This window comes from Macaca fascicularis, chromosome 15, assembly GCF_037993035.2.
Source record: "Macaca fascicularis isolate 582-1 chromosome 15, T2T-MFA8v1.1".
NCBI classification, from domain to species: Eukaryota; Metazoa; Chordata; class Mammalia; order Primates; family Cercopithecidae; genus Macaca; species Macaca fascicularis.
In genome coordinates, this window is record NC_088389.1 from 15,729,688 (window position 1) to 15,746,591 (window position 16,904).

Below are 16,904 nucleotides of genomic sequence, written 5' to 3' on the forward strand. Positions count from 1 at the left end.
AGGGGTCACTGATAGTGATTCTGAAAGACAGCACGAAATCAACATGGCAGTTCACACGCACGGGTGGGACAGGCCTGGGGGTGGGGGACACACACACGCACACGCCCGGGCGTGCACACACATGCTGTGAGGCCCCATGGCCCACATGCACACGCTAACACACATGCCCACAAACAACACGCATACGCCTCCTTCCCTGCCACCTCCCGGTGCCCAGCACCCTCACTGGCCGGCGGCACGTGCAGCACGGATCTGGGGCATGCAGCCACTCAGCACACTGAAGCACACGTGTGGGCAGAGTCACAACACAGAAGCTCACCCGCACACAGAGGTATTTGCACCAGCTCCCTGCACACTCGTGCCTGGCGTGCTCAGAGGACCACCCGTGCTGCTCATGGAGACAGGACTAGCTCGCTAATGTCCAGCTGTCATTTCTCCACCTAAGAGCCTTCTGTGGTTCCCTCCTGCCTACAGCATTGAGCCCCCCAACAAGTCAAACTCTTCGGACTTTGAAGGTTCTCCATCCTATGCCCCACCCTCCCCACAGAGCTCTTCCTCATTCTGTCTCTGTTCTCTGCTTTGGCCAGTGGCTGTCCTCGATGCAGCCCACACTACACCTCTGCCCACACTGCAGCTCTTTACCCAGATACCCTCCTTGCCACATAAGCCTATCTCAGCCATGCCTCAGACCGCACTGAAGTCAGGTTGCCTTGAAGAAGCTCTCCCAGACTGCTCTTTTCCCCAAGGTAGCGTCATGATTTGCCAAAAGTTTCTTTTTTTTTTTTTTTTTTGAGACGGAGTCTCGCTCTGTCGCCTAGGCTGGAGTGCAGTGGCGCGATCTCGGCTCACTGCAAGCTCCGCCTCCCGGGTTCACGCCATTCTCCTGCCTCAGCCTCCCGAGTAGCTGGGACTACAGGCGCCCACAACCGCGCCCGGCTAATTTGTTGTATTTTTAGTAGAGACGGGGTTTCACCGTGGTCTCGATCTCCTGACCTTGTGATCCGCCCGCCTCGGCCTCCCAAAGTGCTGGGATTACAGGCGTGAGCCACCGCGCCCGGCCAAAAGTTTCATGTGTGTTAGCAAGACTGGAGTCAGGCTGGCATCAAACCTTACGTCACATATCTCACACCGCACCATAGACCTGGGTGCCAAATCTGAACTCACGTTGGCAGTTAGCAAAGTGCTCCTACGGCTGCATCTGCAGTTAACACAGCATCCCTATAGCCATTGTCTCCCTCGATCCCCACAGCCACCCTGGGAGAAAGGCAGAATGTCATCATTTGGTAGAAGGGATGCTGAAGCTCTGGGAGGGAAAGAGACATGTCTAAAGGCGCAGGGTAAAGCAGCATCTCTGGACTCCCAGTCCAGTCCTCTTGCCCAATACCATGCTGCTTGCCTCTACCCATCTGCTTTGGTCATCAGAGCATAACAGGGCAAGCCCCAATCCCTGCCTCATTTTGGTTTATGGGCGCTAGACCCACAGCCCTACCCTCCAGCCATGCAGAAACAAAACAGATGCTATTGTCCTGCAGTGTTCTTCCTTAGAGAATGTGGCCAGTGGAAACAGGGCAGACTGGGAATTGGAGTGAACTTCCTTGAAAGAGGGTCATGGGTCAAGAAAGTCAAGCCAAAGGATGCAGTAGAAAGCTTTTCCTTAGAAATCTTTGGGAATGAAGCAGGCTTCAGCCACTCCCATCCCTGCCCCTGCCGCCACCCCTACCACATTGGTTTAGACTGGGTAGGGCCAGAAGCGGGGGGTGGGGGTGGGGAGGAAAAAAACCATCAGATTGCCCAAGGCCCCAGGCTCCTTCCCCAGCTGCTCCTGTCCTAGCCCGGGCCTGGGTGCCATTCTTACACTCTCACACTCGTGTGCACGCCCACACACACATCACACACCTCTCTAGTCACACAGTCACAGCCTGGCCTCTGCTCCTCTGGGCCAGTGGCTGGACACCCCCTGGGATGGCTCAAAGGAGTCAGGACTGGGAAATGGGGACATCAGGGTAGCTGAAGGAAATCCACACACCCAGAGCAGATAGGGGTTCAGACTCAGACCTAAGGTAGGCTCCGTAGGGGCTGGGAGAGGAATTGGACGGAATGGAGGATGGAGGACAGCAAGAAGAAAGGAGGAGGAATGCAACGTGTGGGCGGCCATCAAGAGTGAAAATAGAGGGAAGCGCCATGCAAGTGCTGGAAAGAAGGGGGCAGGTGGGACGAGCCCCACAGCCCCCTCCCCAGAAACGACCACCTCCGGGACTCAGCGCTCCCTCGGGGGCAGGCTCCGCCAGCCCTCGGCCACACGTGGCGTGGCTCCGGCACCCAGAGTCCGATTGCCTGGGATGGAAACGGCCGGTTCTGGCGGCCGGGTCCGATGCTCTGGAATCCAGCCCCATTTCCCTCCCGGCCACGCCCGTCCGGCAGCCTCTCCAGCCGCATTCAGCCCCTACTCACCTGGGGACCCCGGGCGGGGCGCGGTTGGGGCGCGAGGGCACCTGAGGGGGAGGGCCGAAAGGGTCAGGGGAAGCCCCCGGCCTGGAGGGCACGGGGGGCGCCCCCCCCAGGGCGGACCCAGCAGGCGGAGGCCCAGGAGCAGGGCCCCGCGACCCGGGCCGGGCTGGGGGCACGGCGGGGGCTCGGCGCTGCGGCGTGGGGCTGGACGTGGGCGACCTGAGGGCGACAGGCAGCGAGAAACAAGGAGAGGCGAGATGAGCGGCTCCGCCCACACTGAGGCCCCGCCCCAGCCCAGTGCTTGCCACGCCCATGCACGCAAAGCCCCTCCCTGCCGTGCCCCGAGGCGGTCGCCGGAGCTTAAGCCCCGCCCCCAGCGGCGCCAACGTCCCAGCTCCACCCCGCCTCGCAGCCAGCTCTCCACGGCAAGCCCCGCCCCGCGGCAAGCCCCGCCCTCTCTAAGCTCCGCCCCTCGCTCCAGGTGGGAGCCGCCCGGTGACGCGGGCGCGCCACTGCCCGGTCCCGGCACTCCTCCCGTGGGCCCCGGGCTGGGGGGCTTTGGGGCCGTGGGGGCCGGCCCTGGTACCTGCGTCCGGCCGGTACGCTCTGCACCTGCAGCCAGGAGTCGTCCACGGGCGGGGGCATGGGCGTGCTGACGGTGGTCGTATTGATGTCGCCGATGATGCTGAGCGCCTCCTTCAGAGCGTGGTACATGCGCAGCATCTCGTCGCGCCGCTGTGCCTGCTCCGCCGACTCCTCCATCAGCGTGTTCTGGTCCCCACACGAGTACAGGTTGGCCAGCAGCTCCGAGAAGATGAACTCCTTGGTCTGCGAGTAGGCAAAGAGGGAAGGAGGTGGGGACTTGATGCCTGTGCCGCCCTGGCCGCCCCACCCGGCCGGCCCCCACGGCCCCCCACGGGACTGTGAGCTGGTATGGCTTTTCCCACGCGGCTCCTACACTGCGTAGACTGGAAGATTCGCCTCCCCACCGCGCTTTTCTCGCTCAGATGAGGACACTGAGGTCTACAGGAAAAGTCACCTGACTAAGGTCACAGATCCGGGAGGGGACTTAGGACCTATCACGCCACCAGAACACTTGTCTACTCAGTTTTTGTTTTGATTTTCTTTTTGTTTTTTTTTTGAGATAGGGTCTCGCTCTGTCGCCAGGCTGGAGTACAGTGGCAAGATTACAACTCACTGTAGCCTCAACCTCCTGGGCTCAAAGTTATCTTCCAATGTCAGCCTCTCCAGTAGCTAGGACTACAGGCACGTGCTACCACCAACCCCAGCTTTTCTTTATATATATATATATATATATATATATTTTTTTTTTTTTTTTTTTTTTTTTGAGAGGGAGTTTTGCTCTTGTTGCCCAGGCTGGAGTGCAATGGCACAATCTTGGCTCACCGCAACCTCCACCTCCCGGGTTCAAGCAATTCTCCTGCCTCAGCCTCCCGAGTAGCTGGGATTACAGGCATGCACCACCGCGACCGGCTAATTTTGTATTTTTAATAGAGACGGAGTTTCTCCATGTTGGTCAGGCTGGTCTCAAACTTCCAACCTCAGGTGATCCGCCCACCTTGGCCTCCCAAAGTGCTGGGATTACAGGCATGAGCCGCCGCACCCAGCCAACCCCAGCTATTCTTTAAAATTTCTGTGTAGAGACGAGGTCTCACTGTGTTGCCCAAGCTGGTCTTGAACTCCTGGGCTCAAGTGATCCTCCTGCCTTGGCCTCCCAAAGTGCTGGGATTACAGTTATGAGCCACCGTGCCCAGCCCCTCATTATATTTCTTTCTTTTCTCTTTTTTCTTTTTTCTTTTTTTTGAGATGGAATCTCGCTCTGTCGGCCAGGCTGGAGTACAGTGGCAGGATCTCAGCTCACTGCAACCTCCGCCCACTGCAACCTCCACCTCCCGGGTTCAAGTGATTCTCCTGTCTCAGCCTCCCAAGTAGCTGTGATTACAGGCTCACGCTACCACACCTAGCTAATTTTTCTATTTTTAGTAGAGACGGGGTTTCACCATGTTGGCCAGGCTGGTCTTGAACCCCTGACCTCAAGTGTTCCGCCTGCCTTGACCTCCCACAGTGCCGGGATTCCAGGTGTGAGCCACTGTGCTCAGACCCTCATCATATTTCTATCGGACAGCTCTGGTCTGGACCGTGCCTCCCTCCCTGGACCTGGTCCCACAGGGCTGGTTGGCATCTCCCCCAGGCCAACATGGCCACCTGCGTCCCCAGTGCCACAGGACTTCCCTGCCCCCATGCGGCGGAGCACGCACATTGTTAATCATGAGGTGCATGATGGTTTTGGGCATGAGGTCCCGCACGGTCTTGTTGACAATGGCCATGTACGAGTCCACAAGATTCCGGATGGTCTCCACTTGCCGTTCCAGCTGTGGGTCCATGGAATGCATGAAGCTGTCGGAGCCATTCTCCTCGGTCTCACTGGCCTGCCATGGAGAACACAAGGGCATCAGGGTGGCCAGGCCACGCAGCCAGGCTCCAGGCATCGCCAGGATCTCAGCCCCTCCAAAGGTACCCAGAACATTGAGGCACAGAGAGAAGCAACTGGCCTGAACACACACCAGGCTCTCCATCCCTGTGCCTCTCAGGACCCTAGACTCCCCTGATTCAGCCTTGTCTTGGTTCTGACTCTAGTGCCTAGAATTTGCCTCAATTTCCCAATCCAGAAATTATTATTATTATTATTTTGAGAGAGTCTTGCTCTGTCGCCCAGGCTGGAGGGCAGTGGTGCTGTCTTGGTTCATTGCATCCTCTGCCTCCCGGGTTCAAGCGATTGTCCTGCCTCAGCCTCCTGAGTAGCTGGGATTACAGGTGCGCACCACCATGCCTGGCTAACTTTTGTTATTTTTAGTAGAGATGGAGTTTCACCGTGTTGCCAGGCTGGTCTCGAACTCCTGACCTCATGATCGGCCCACCTCGGCCTCCCAAAGTGTTGGGTTTACAGGCGCGAGCCACTGCGCCTGGCCCCAATCCAGAAATTAGAAAAGAACATCTCCTGGTCCCTTGCTTGAAAACCTGGCTGGAGCTGGTGCCAGGCTGCAGATGCCTGACAGGAGGCAAGAGAAGGGCATACTCACTTTCTCTTTGTCCTGGGAGGCCCACACACCAACATTGTCACCACCGCCACCACCAGGGAGCACAGCCGAAGGAAACATACAGAGAGGAAAAGGGGAGAGATTGAGTGAACCTGGGGACACTGCACCCCAACTCTCAGGCTACTCTAGACATTGCCACAGTGAAATAGGGGAGGAAAGAGAAGGCAGTCACAAGAAACCACCATCATAGAAAGGGGAATATAGAAATGCCATCTGCAACAGAGACAGAGACATGAAACTGCCACTGGAGAAGGATGGGAGGACCAGGAGACTTATCTCTGTTCCCACCCCCAGAGTGGGTAGGGGGAAGGATTCCTATTATTTCTGAGCCAAATAAGGGCTCGGAAACATGACGTGACTTGGCATCACTGAGGATGGTGCCCCAGGGGCCTTAGGATCATGCTTGCCCCTCCTCTCCTTGCCCTGCCACTCACCCCAACACGCTCAGGGTATACGCCAGCCCTCAGGAAGGAGGCCTTCCAGCTGTCCACCTCCTCCTGTGTCTCACAGGCCAGCTCCAGCTGCCGATAATCCTTATAGACATTCCTGCAAGACAGGGCGGATGGTGAGGGCAGATGGGCAAAGCCCCACCCTCCCTGGGGGTTAAGGGCATGCCCAGACTTTGGGGTCACCATGCCTGAGGCCAGCTCATTTCCCAGCTGTGTGACCTGTGCAAGTCCCTTCCTCTCTCTCAGCCTCAGTTTCCTCATTGGGAAGATGGGTTAATAAGAATTCCTGCCGCCTCCGGTCACTGAGGATTCAGTGAAGTGAGTGGCAAAATGCTTAGAAGGGGACTGGACCTTTGATAAGGGGACAACCATACTCAGTGAAGTCTCTAGCTTGGGGCCCAGACCCCACCAGCTTCCTCTGTGGCTCTCTGAGGACCCCTCTGATGGCAGCTGGACTGAACCCTCATCTCTGAGTAGCAGAGGGCCCGCTAGAGTCAGCCTTGGCTCAGGAAGGAAGAGGCCTGGTACTGCCACCACCCTATAGGAAAGTGAGCAGGAGAAGAGGACCAGGCCTGACTAGGGCCCTTTGGCTCCAGTGCCTGGCAGAGTATAGTGCACGAAGAGCATGCACTATACCAGTGACAATGGAAGGGAGGAAGGGATAGAGGGAGGGAGGGAAGGGGAGACTGGAAGGGAGGAAGGGAGGGAGGGAGGAAGGAGGGAAGAAAAAAGGGAGGGAGGAAAGGAGGGAGGATGGAAGGAAGGAAGGGAGGAAGGAAAGGAGGGAGGGAAGGAGGAGGGAAGGGAAGGGGAGGGGATGGGAGATCTTGACATGATGTCTAGCTCAGAGCAGGAACTCAGTAAGCATCTGTCAGTGGATTGCTTGCTGTGGGGCCTGGGGCAGGTTCCTCTCCTCCCTGGATCCCTGTACCCAGCTTCTACTCAGCGCGGGTGGTTTTGGGGCTGCAGCAGCTACAGCCAGGGGCAGGCAGTCACCTCTGTTCCGTGTTAAAGAGGGCAAAGATGTGCTTGCTCGACATGAAGCCCTTCTCCACGTCCCGCAGCTTGAGGTTGTCCACAGACAGCATGTATTTCTTCTCTTTCTCCTGTGGGTGGTGGTAGGAGCAATGAGTGAGGTTGGCACTGTTCTCTGCCACACCTCACTCCCTAAGAGTCCCCTTGACTGGCCCAGGGCTTCTAAGCATCAGCCCCCTCCCACTGTGAAGGTGCAGCTAGATAAAATCCTGGCCACAGGACCGTAGGCCTCCTGGGCACCACCGGCCCCCAGTGGCGTTCCAGCCGGTCCCACCAGCTCTGCATCTATGCTGGAGGCCAGGAGGCTGGTGAGGGGTGGGGAGTTGAGAGTGTGGGAGGCTCCCACAATCCCTCCCCAGGCAAGTCCTGGATACAAGCCAGGCCGGCCTCAGGCAGGGACCGCACACTCAGGCCTCTCTCGCCCCCGGCCTGGCCGCCTCTGACTTCATTTCCTGACTGCAGAGACCAGGAAGGGGGGCCACCAGCCCCGGCGGCTTCAAAGGGCTGGCTCAGCCCACTCCCCCAAGCTCCCCATGTGTTAGCAATAAGGCAGCCAGCACGAGCCTGGAGATGGTGTGCCTGTGTGTGCAACATGTGTGTAGTTGTGTGTTTGTGCCAACACATGCAAGCCCAAGTACATATTACCTATTGTGTGTGTGCACATGTGTATCTGGGGAGGTGCCCAGCATGAACCACGTGTCAGTGTGAGCGTGTCTGCATCTCAGTGTGGATGTGTGCACACTTTGTGGATGTGTGTGGCAATTGTGCAAGGCTACTACGTTTGCACAGCCATGCACAAGCTTATACCACACGCTTACACTGGGGTGCACATCTTACCTGCACACTGTGGTACAATGGGCTGTGTGTTTGGTTTATCTAGAACTGTCTAGGAGGAGTTATGTGTATCTGCGCACAGGCGTGTAGGGTGCTAGGCCCATGTGTATGCTTGGTGTGGGCACGTGTGTATGTAGGCTGCTGTGTCCCAGGAGAGGGGTTCAGGGATCTGGGGAGGAGACACCCCAGGATGGGGCTCTGGGAGAGGGGAGGGGTTTTTGTCACCCATGCCCTACTTGCTCACGGGGGTCGTCTGTGTGGGCCTCGGGGACTCAAAGAGCTTGGGCATGAGCCTTGCCTAGGGTCTCAGGTAGGGGGCTGGGTTTAGGGGGACCTTGCTCCCCTGTCTTGGCGTCATCCTGCCCACCCCTCTCTGCCCCCCACGCCCCCCTGGCCCATGCAGCCACATAAAGCCCTCTTTATGCCAGGCGGGTGGCCGGGAGCCCCAGAGGGCGGCCGGGGGAGGAGAGGAGGAAGTTGCACACACGGCCAGGGAACATCTGGAACCGTTCGAGAGAGGCCCCGCCGCCACCCGGCCTGCGCTTCGGGGTTGGACACTAGGTAGGAGCGGCCTCCTCCCCCCACCCCTCCCTTCCTGCCGGCCGGCCCCCTCCTCAGGCCCCTCCTTCTCAGCCCCAGCTCCCGCTCACCCCTGCCACGTCAAAGGAGGCAGAAGGGGAGTTGGGAGCAGAGAGGGGACCACGGGCTGGCTGGTCTGGGGCTGGGGGGACACAGGCTGGGGTTGGGGGGTTCTTGGATCTCCAGGGGATGGGGCTGAAGCGCCCACCGGATGGACAGACACTGCTGCCTGGATGGACCAGAGGACACCTCCACTCCGTCTACCCAGTGTTTAGACTATCTGTTCAGGACTCCCAAATTGTACAGTAGTCTGCACATTGGTTAGGCTGGGCTGGGTTAGACCCTCGGCGCCGCCGCCACTGGAGAGCTGGACCGACCCCTGCCTGCCATCCCAGAACCGGAGCCTGGAGCCAGGGCGTTGGGGCACAGGGTGGGCTGGGAGGAGGCACAGAGGGATGGGGTTGCCACCCTGCTGTGGGACTGGTGGGGGGTAGCGGTGATGGGGGAAGGGTGGCCGAGGAAGACTGAAAGGATGGGGGGGTCAATGGGGACTGGGGATGTGGGCAGCTGCCGGTCTGCCCAAAGAGCCTCCCTCACCCAAAAACCTGAGGGCTGGCGGCTGGGTAGAGAAGTACAGACCACTCTCCCACCAGCCTGGACCACCTCCACATCCCCAGTGGTCCTAGTGCAAAAATCCACTCACATTCAACATACACGCACCTTGATACAGCTCCAGAACTCACATACATGAGCACCCCCATACTTTCAATCTCACACCCATGTCCCAAACAGACACACACAAGTGCATGCACACACACCCATACACACCCTCACGACTGGAACACTCCCCCCATTCTCACATCCCAAAGACATACACAGATTCTCAAACACCCCATACTCACACCGTCCCTCCGGAGCCCCCTCCCCACACACACCTGCATTTACATCCCAAGTACAGGCACGTGCCCAGAGTCACTCCGCAGGTACACAGATTTCACCCCCAGATGCAAATGCAGACCACATATTCCAAACACACCTAGATGCTTATACCCCAGTCACACTCCTAAAAAACACCCACACACCAGACCCACAAGCCCCCCCTACACACACACACACCCTGCCTCCCAGCACCCACAGCCCACAGCCCACTGCCACCTCTCCACATACGATTCTCAGAGCTGTTTTCGAATACGACTTAACTCAGATGTACACAAAATCTCCAGAAAGACCTACAGGCTCAGGCACAAGGACAGGGGACCCCCTCAGTGGCATGCGCCCCTCCCCCACAGTATCGCCAGGTCTCAGGCCCTCAGCCCCAGCTCACATGGTCTCCCTGGCCCTGTGTAAGGAGCCTCAACATGGGAGACCCCAAACCCATGGGGGCATCTAGGCAGCCTGCAGAGTGACCGGCAGGAAGCCGCCCCCTACCCGCACCCCACGCCACCGCACACTCCATCCCTTCCAGGGGCTCCCATGCTGGGGGAGGCCAGGGTTGGGGTAATGAGGTCCAGATGGCTTGGCGCCCCCGCCAGTGACGACAGAGGGCCCCTCCCAAGGTGGAGAGTTGGGGCCCCTGCCCAGGACAAACTTGGAGGAGACAGGGACCTGGGAGGGGGCTTGGAGGCCAAAATCACAGGCCCCACCCAGAGCCCCGCTCCCCCATTGAGGGTGCTGTAGCCTCCAACAGCCCCTCAGGAAGAAGAGGGTCCCTTCCCCCACTCCTTGGCCAGCTGGAGTTCATTACCACAAGCCCACCCCCAGCCCTCCCCATTCTCTCTGGTCACCTCTGGAATCCAGATGTGAAAGCCAAATAGACTCATTCTTAAAGGAGACCAGCAACAGGGGAAGGAGGTGGCAGGGGCTTCTGTGCACCCTAGTGGGCGGGGAGGGTTTTTTTGTGGCAACTCGGCAGGGCCCCCACACTCCTTGCCCCTCAGCCTGGGGGCACTCTGCGCATTTCCCTTGGACTGCAGGGGTCTAGGGGACTGGGGTGCAGGGGTTAACCGGGTGTCTGGCAGCTGGACTCGTGTGTGTCATGGGCCTGTGGGGGCCACAGAGGAGGCGGCACGCCCTGCAGCGGGAAAACAGGAAGGCCGCTGGGCCGCAGGGTCAGGGAGGGGCACCCAAGGCCCCTGCCCACCCTCCCCAGGGCACTTAGCCCCAGGCTCCTCAGTCCTGCTAAGCCATCTTCTTCTTCCAACCTAGGTGAGAGGGTGCCTCCCCCTGAACCCCCAGGGTCACCTGCCTTGGACCCTTGCATCCCAACTCCACCCGTGGATCCTTTTTTATTGAGACGGAGTCTCGCTCTGTTGCCCAGGCTGGAGTGCAATGGTGCGATCTCGGCTCACTGCAAACTCCGCCTCCCGGGTTGAAGGCATTCTTGTGTCTCAGCCTCCCTAGTAGCTGGGATTACAGGCGCCTGCCAACATGCCAGGCTAATTTTTGTATTTTTAGTAGAGACGGGGTTTCACCATTTTGGCCAGGCTGGGCTCAGACTCCTGACCTTAGGTGATCCACCCGCCTCGGCCTCCCAAAGTGCTGGGATTACAGGTGTGAGCCACCATGCCCGGCCTGCCCACGGATCTTTGATGAGACATTTTAAAACCCTATTCCATGGTCCAGCCCACTCCAAGCCCATAGGAGGGTCTGAGCCTGACTCTGGCCACCAGCCCAGCCCCTTGATGACTAGTGGCCCTTGACTCACCTCATCATCCTTGTACCAGGACAGATTCTCAGCGGTCAGCACAAACCAGTACTCCTTGGAGCCCCCTTTCATGATGCCAATATTATTGATAGTCAGCCAGCCCTTGCGGATGACCTGGAGGGTGATGGGGCAGGAGGTCAGCGGACAGGGCCTGAGCCTCCCTGTGGGGGATGGGGTAGGCAAAGAGAGGCATTCGGAACCCCACCCCTCCCCCAGCTCTCGGAGGCCTGGCAGTCAGCGAGGGTGGGGGCCAGACCTGCCTTGGTTTGAACCACAAGTGAACAGAGTGGAAGACAGAGGAAGACAGAGATCAGCTCAGGATAAAGAGCCTTTGACAGGCAGACCTGGCCGAGTAAGGGACTGGAGGCCTGGGTAGGGGATGAGCTCCCTGTCATCACTAGGAGTATGCAAGCACAGTTAATGGGGGCGATTGGGCAAGCCAACTGTGAGTCTTGGAAGCTTAAGGTCTCATCTGTTCTGAGATGTGTTTCTGACTTTACACATGCTGCTGCTGCCTCTGCCTAGAAAGCACTTCTTCCTTTTTGCCTGGCAAATTCCTACTCAGCCTTCAGGTATCAGCTGAGAATTCACATTCTCAGGCAGGCCCTTCCTGGCCCCCAGTATAAATCAGGATTCCTATAATAATCTTTGATCACTCCCTGAAGTTGACTTCTGTAACATGATTTCGATTTTTAATTAACTTCTCTGCATGCGTGTGTGTGATTATCTGTCGATGTAGCCTCCCCTGCTAAATCGTGAACTCTTGGTCACTAGTACATCCCAGCACCTTGCAGAAGGCCTGGCAGATAGTAAGTGATCAATACATATTTGTAGTATGAATAAATAAAAGCTATGATAGTATGGTTCTAAGGGTCTTTGGCTCCAGGTCCCCAGGGGCAAGGGCTGCGCCACGAAGTGCCCAGAGTAACAAGCTAGTCCCTTTTCATGGCAGGAAGCAGCTGTCCCCAGGACTGTCCGGAGCCATGGCCACAGTCCAGGTCCTGTGGATTCTACTTCGGGGGTAGGGTCACCGGCCAGGTGCTGGCCATGGATCAGACCAAGAGGATGAGGGAATTTCTTCTGCTCCCTCCTGGACCCTGACCTCCCCAGATTCTTCTCTTGGGCATCCAGAGAAGACCCAAGGAGGCCTGGGGCTGGTGGCAAAGCCCTCTGGGGCCAGGCTTGCTTCTGGAGCCCTCCTTATGCCTCTCTGGCTTCCCTGAGAACCTGGCTGAGAACCCAAGCTGCACAGCCCAGCAGCAGTTGAGCTGAGGGGAGGCCACCAGCTGCCTCTCTCACCCCTTTCCAGTCAGGCGAGGATTCCCACAGGGTCTTGTCACCGTCTCTGGAATTGAGTCCACTGTCCCAGGATGTGACCAGCAGATCTTGCCACCTGCTCCCCACCCTAACCTGTAGTCTTTGTCCTCCCCTTTGGCCACACCCAACCCTGAACTCCTCTCTGCTCGTCCTAAGCCCTCTCTGCAGCCCCGCACCAGGGACTTCCTGCTCTCCCAATCCCTACCCTGCATGGAGCTCTCGGGGGCCTTAGCTGGGCCCTACCAGCAGGCCTAGGTCTCCACGTCCTGCCCAGGGGCCAGCACCGTGTAGGCAACAGCTAATGTTGGCCGAATTGAATTGTCCTGATACTATGTTCATTCCTCCCTTCATTCTGTTGAGCACCTACTGGGTGCCAGGCACGGGGCTTGAGCTGAGGATTTAATGATAAATGGGACAGACTCAGCCCTCCCCTTGTGGGGCCTGGGAAGGAAATAGACATTAAGCCAATAATCACATAAACACCTAGAGTCTTACAAAGAAACTACGGCCTCTGGAACCTATGGAAAGAAAAGCTGAGGACCCTCGGGCTCATGTGTACAACTGAGCAAGCGCTTCGGACCAGGGATGTTTCCGCAGACATCTAAGGACAGAGAGCAGGAGGCCAGGTGAGCAGTGATTTCTTAACTTCTCTTGACTTCTCATTCGTCTCTTCATTCAAGTCCGGAGGCGATGGTTGTCAGCTTCTTAAAAACGTGTCTCACTCACGTGCATCCATCCATCCAACAGATGTTTAAGGAGCACCTACTCCATGCCAGGCCCGGCCTTCTCACCCACCCAGCCCCACACGGTCTAGTTTTGCCTGATGTAGGTGCTTGGCTGGTGCACACAGATGAACGGGTGGATGCGGCTGGGCCTGCCTCTGGTCTGAGGGCAGGTGTGAAATGCCAGGGGCTGGTGTGTACAAGCAGCTTCAGCCAAAGGGTGCCCTCCTACCCACTGCAGATTCCCACTGCCAATGGACCCTCCGCCCCCTCACTACACAAGCCGAGAGCCCCAGTCCTGGTACTCACCAGAATCTCATCCTGCAAAGAGGTAACCATAGCAACCACGAGAGGCATCGGGGAGAGAGGAGAGAGGGTTACTGAGGCAGAGTGGGAGGCTTGTGGCTGGCAGCTGACAGGTCCCTGGCCCCCTTGGGACTCTTCCCCTCAGGGGAGGAGCTCTCAGAGTCTGGCGTCCGTCCGGCACCCTCCATCCCTCAGTCTGGGGTGCTGGGGCCCACTCACCTGGTTCCCTGAAGTCTTCTTCTTGTTCATCTGGTTACTCCTCTGCTGAGCACTAATGGGAGGGAGGGGAGGAGTCTCAGAACTTCTCCTTTCAAGAGGCCCAACTCTACTGCCCACTGCTTAGTGGGCACAGGACCCAGAGCGTTAACCTAGCAGACCTGGGCTCTACACACACTCACACACACACACACATATACACACACACACACACACACACACACATACACACACATACACACACGTTATTACCTTCTCTGCCCAGGGAGCACTCACTTTTTGCCCAGGGAGAGCACTCACTTGGCAAAGCCTATGAAGTCCTCATGGTTGGTGTTCATGTAAGCCAGCTCGATATCGATGAGAAGCATGACCTTCAAGGATACGTAAGTTGGTGGGCAAGTGGAAAAGACACCACAAAGTTTTAAAACGCAGGGCAAGCGGGGAGAAAAATACTTGCAGCACATATAGAAGGTTGGTATCCATAATAAATATAGTCCCTACCATCAGTGAAAGACAAAAGCTAAGCGTGGTGGCTCACACCTGTAATCCCGGCACTTTGGGAGGTAGAAGTGGGAGGACTGCTTGAGCCTAGGAGTTCAAGACCAGCCTGGGCAACATAGGGAGACCTGTCTCTACCAAAAAACACAAAAGTTAGCCAGGCGTAGTGGCATGTGCCTGTAGTCCCAGCTGCTTGGGAGGCTAAGGCGGGAGGATTGATTGAGCCCAGGAAGTTGAGGCTGCAGTGAGCCAAGATTGCACCACTGCACTCAAGCCTAGAAGACAGAGCAAAACCTGAGAGAAAAGAAAAGAAAATAAGAGAGAAGAGGATGAAAGAAAGAAAGAAAATCACAAATCAAAATAGTCAAGAACATGGTGAATAATTCACAGAAGAAATGCATACAACCACTAAGGATGTGTAAAAAATCCTTACCCTCATTAATAAAGAAATGTAAGTTAAAAATGAGGCTTTTAGCCAGGTGTGGTGGCTCACACCTGTAATCCCAGCACTTTGGGAGGCCAAGGTGGGCAGATCACCTGAGGTCGGGAGTTTGAGATCAGCCTGGCCAACGTGGAGAAATCCCGTCTCTACTAAAAATACAAAATTAGTTGGGCATGGTGGCACATGCCTGTAATCCCAGCTACTTGGGAGGCTGAGGCAGGGGAATCACTTGAACCCAGGAGGTGGAGGCTGCAGTGAGCTGAGATGGTGCCACTGCACTCCAGCCTGGGCAACAAGAGCGAAACTTCGTCACAAACAAACAAACAAAAAGAGGTTTTTTCAATGATCAGCATGGCACAAGTGTTGGGAAATGAGCTCTCTCATATATTGTTGATGGAAGTGTAAATCAGTATCACCTTCTTGTAGGGCAATTTGGCAATATTTAACAAACATTAAAATGCACAGGGCTGGGTGTGGTGGCTCATGCCCATAATCCCAGCACTTTGGGAGGCTGAGGCAGGAGGATCGCTTGAACCTAGGAATTCAAGACCAACTTGGGAAACATGGAGAAACCCTGTCTCTACAAAAAATAGAAAAATTAACCAGGTGTAGTGGTGCACGCCTGTGGTCCCAGCTACTTGGGAAGCTGAGATGGGAGGATCACTGGAGCCCAGGGATGCAGAGGTTGCAGTGAGCCATAATGGCACCACTGCACTCCAGCCTGGGTGTCAGAGCGAGACCCTATTTCAAAAAAAAAAAAAAAAGCAATGCACATATTCACTTCCAGAATTATATCTCACAGATACACTCAACAAGTAAGCAAAGATACAGGAGCCAGAGTATTCAAAGTAGTACAGTTTGTAATAGAGAAAAATTGGGAGCAAGCCAGTGGCTATCTGAGGGTGAAATAGATTATGATACTCTCTAGACAAGAAAGCACCCTGCAGCTGTTCAAAAGAACAAGGATGGGCCGGGCGGGGCGGCTCACGCCTGTGATCCCAGCACTTTGGGAGGCAGAGGCAGGCAGATCTCCTGAGGTCACAAGTTCAAGACCAGCCTGGCCAACATGGTGAAACCCTGTCTCTACAAAAATTAGCCAGGTGTGGTGGCGTGCACCTGTGGTCCTAGCTAATTGGGGGGCTAAGGCAGGAGAATGGCTTGAACCTGGGAGGCAGAGGTTGCAGTGAGCCGAGATCAAGCCACTGCACTCCAGCCTGGGCAACTGAGCGAGACTCCATCTCAAAAAAAAAAAAAAAAGAAAAAAAAAAAAAAAAGAACAAGGATAATCTCCAGGTTCTGGCCTAAAAAGACCCTTGCAAATGATTAAGTGTGAACAGATTTGGAATTGAGTAGTGATAAGAATGACTTTCCAGATGGGACAAAGAATGCCAGGTTCAGACCCAAGCCCCACTGCTTCCTATGAGCTTGGGGTCTGTCCTCAGCCTCAGATTCCACAAATGTAGAGTTTCTTCCTCTTAGAACTGGTGAAGACACAGAAGACGAGATACTCAACAGATGTTAGATATTATGATTATCTTCAGAGGAAAAAGGCAAGGCACACAGCAGGATCGTGGTTTAGGATAAAGATGGAATCTGGATTGTGTGTGTTTGTGTGTGAGTGCACCTGCGTAAGAAAATGCCTGCAAGGTGACACACTAAACTGTTTTGCTTTTTGGGGTATTACTGAGGCAGAGTCTCGCTGTGTTGCCCATGCTGGAATGCAGTGGCATGATCACAGCTCACTGCAGCCTCCGCTTCCGGGGCTCAAGCGATCCTCCCACCTCAGCCTCCCATGTAGCTAGGAATTCAGGTGCATGCTGCCTCACCTAGCTAGTTTTTAAATTTTTTTGTAGAGACGGGGTCTTGCCATGTTGCCCTGGCTGGTCTCAAACTCCTGGGCTCATATAATCCTCCCACCTAGGCCTCCCAAAGTGCTGGGATTACAGGTATAAGCCACTGTGTGGAGTCCCAAACTGTTACTAATGGTTATTTTTCAGGAGGAACTGGGGGTGGGGAAGAGTGAATGGAGGGCTATCTCCTTGTAATTTAACCACTTCAATACTGATTGAATCTTTTATTGAGTATTTATGATGTTTGTAATTAGAAAGCAATCAATAAGGATTTAAAAATATGACATCAACAACAAAAACATGAATGAATGGAGATGGCACCATCATGGAGAGATGTGTGAAAACAGGAAATGGGAAATGGGAGCCAGAGGAGCCTACAACAGAC

General features: G+C 55.9%; 1 protein-coding gene across 8 annotated transcripts in view; it reads right to left on the reverse strand.

The window, feature by feature from the left end:
* Positions 1-16,904, reverse strand: part of DNM1 (dynamin 1) — a 52,846-nt gene that overhangs the window by 2,125 nt on the left and 33,817 nt on the right. For 3 of the 8 annotated variants that reach the window (XM_005580766.5, XM_065530949.2, XM_045372723.3), the window contains exons 12-21: positions 14,030-14,100; positions 13,733-13,784; positions 13,517-13,528; positions 11,169-11,282; positions 7,013-7,122; positions 6,002-6,113; positions 5,550-5,561; positions 4,728-4,898; positions 3,035-3,276; positions 2,452-2,667 (exon numbers count right to left, since the gene is read on the reverse strand). In XM_005580766.5, coding sequence (XP_005580823.3) covers positions 2,452-2,667; positions 3,035-3,276; positions 4,728-4,898; positions 5,550-5,561; positions 6,002-6,113; positions 7,013-7,122; positions 11,169-11,282; positions 13,517-13,528; positions 13,733-13,784; positions 14,030-14,100 — 1,112 coding nt within the window. Of the gene's footprint in view, positions 1-730; positions 733-2,451; positions 2,668-3,034; positions 3,277-4,727; positions 4,899-5,549; positions 5,562-5,860; positions 6,114-7,012; positions 7,123-11,168; positions 11,283-13,516; positions 13,529-13,732; positions 13,785-14,025; positions 14,101-16,904 lie in introns of those variants that run through there. The other 5 variants (XM_074016424.1, XM_074016425.1, XM_065530951.2 and 2 more) reach the window with 4 other exon arrangements.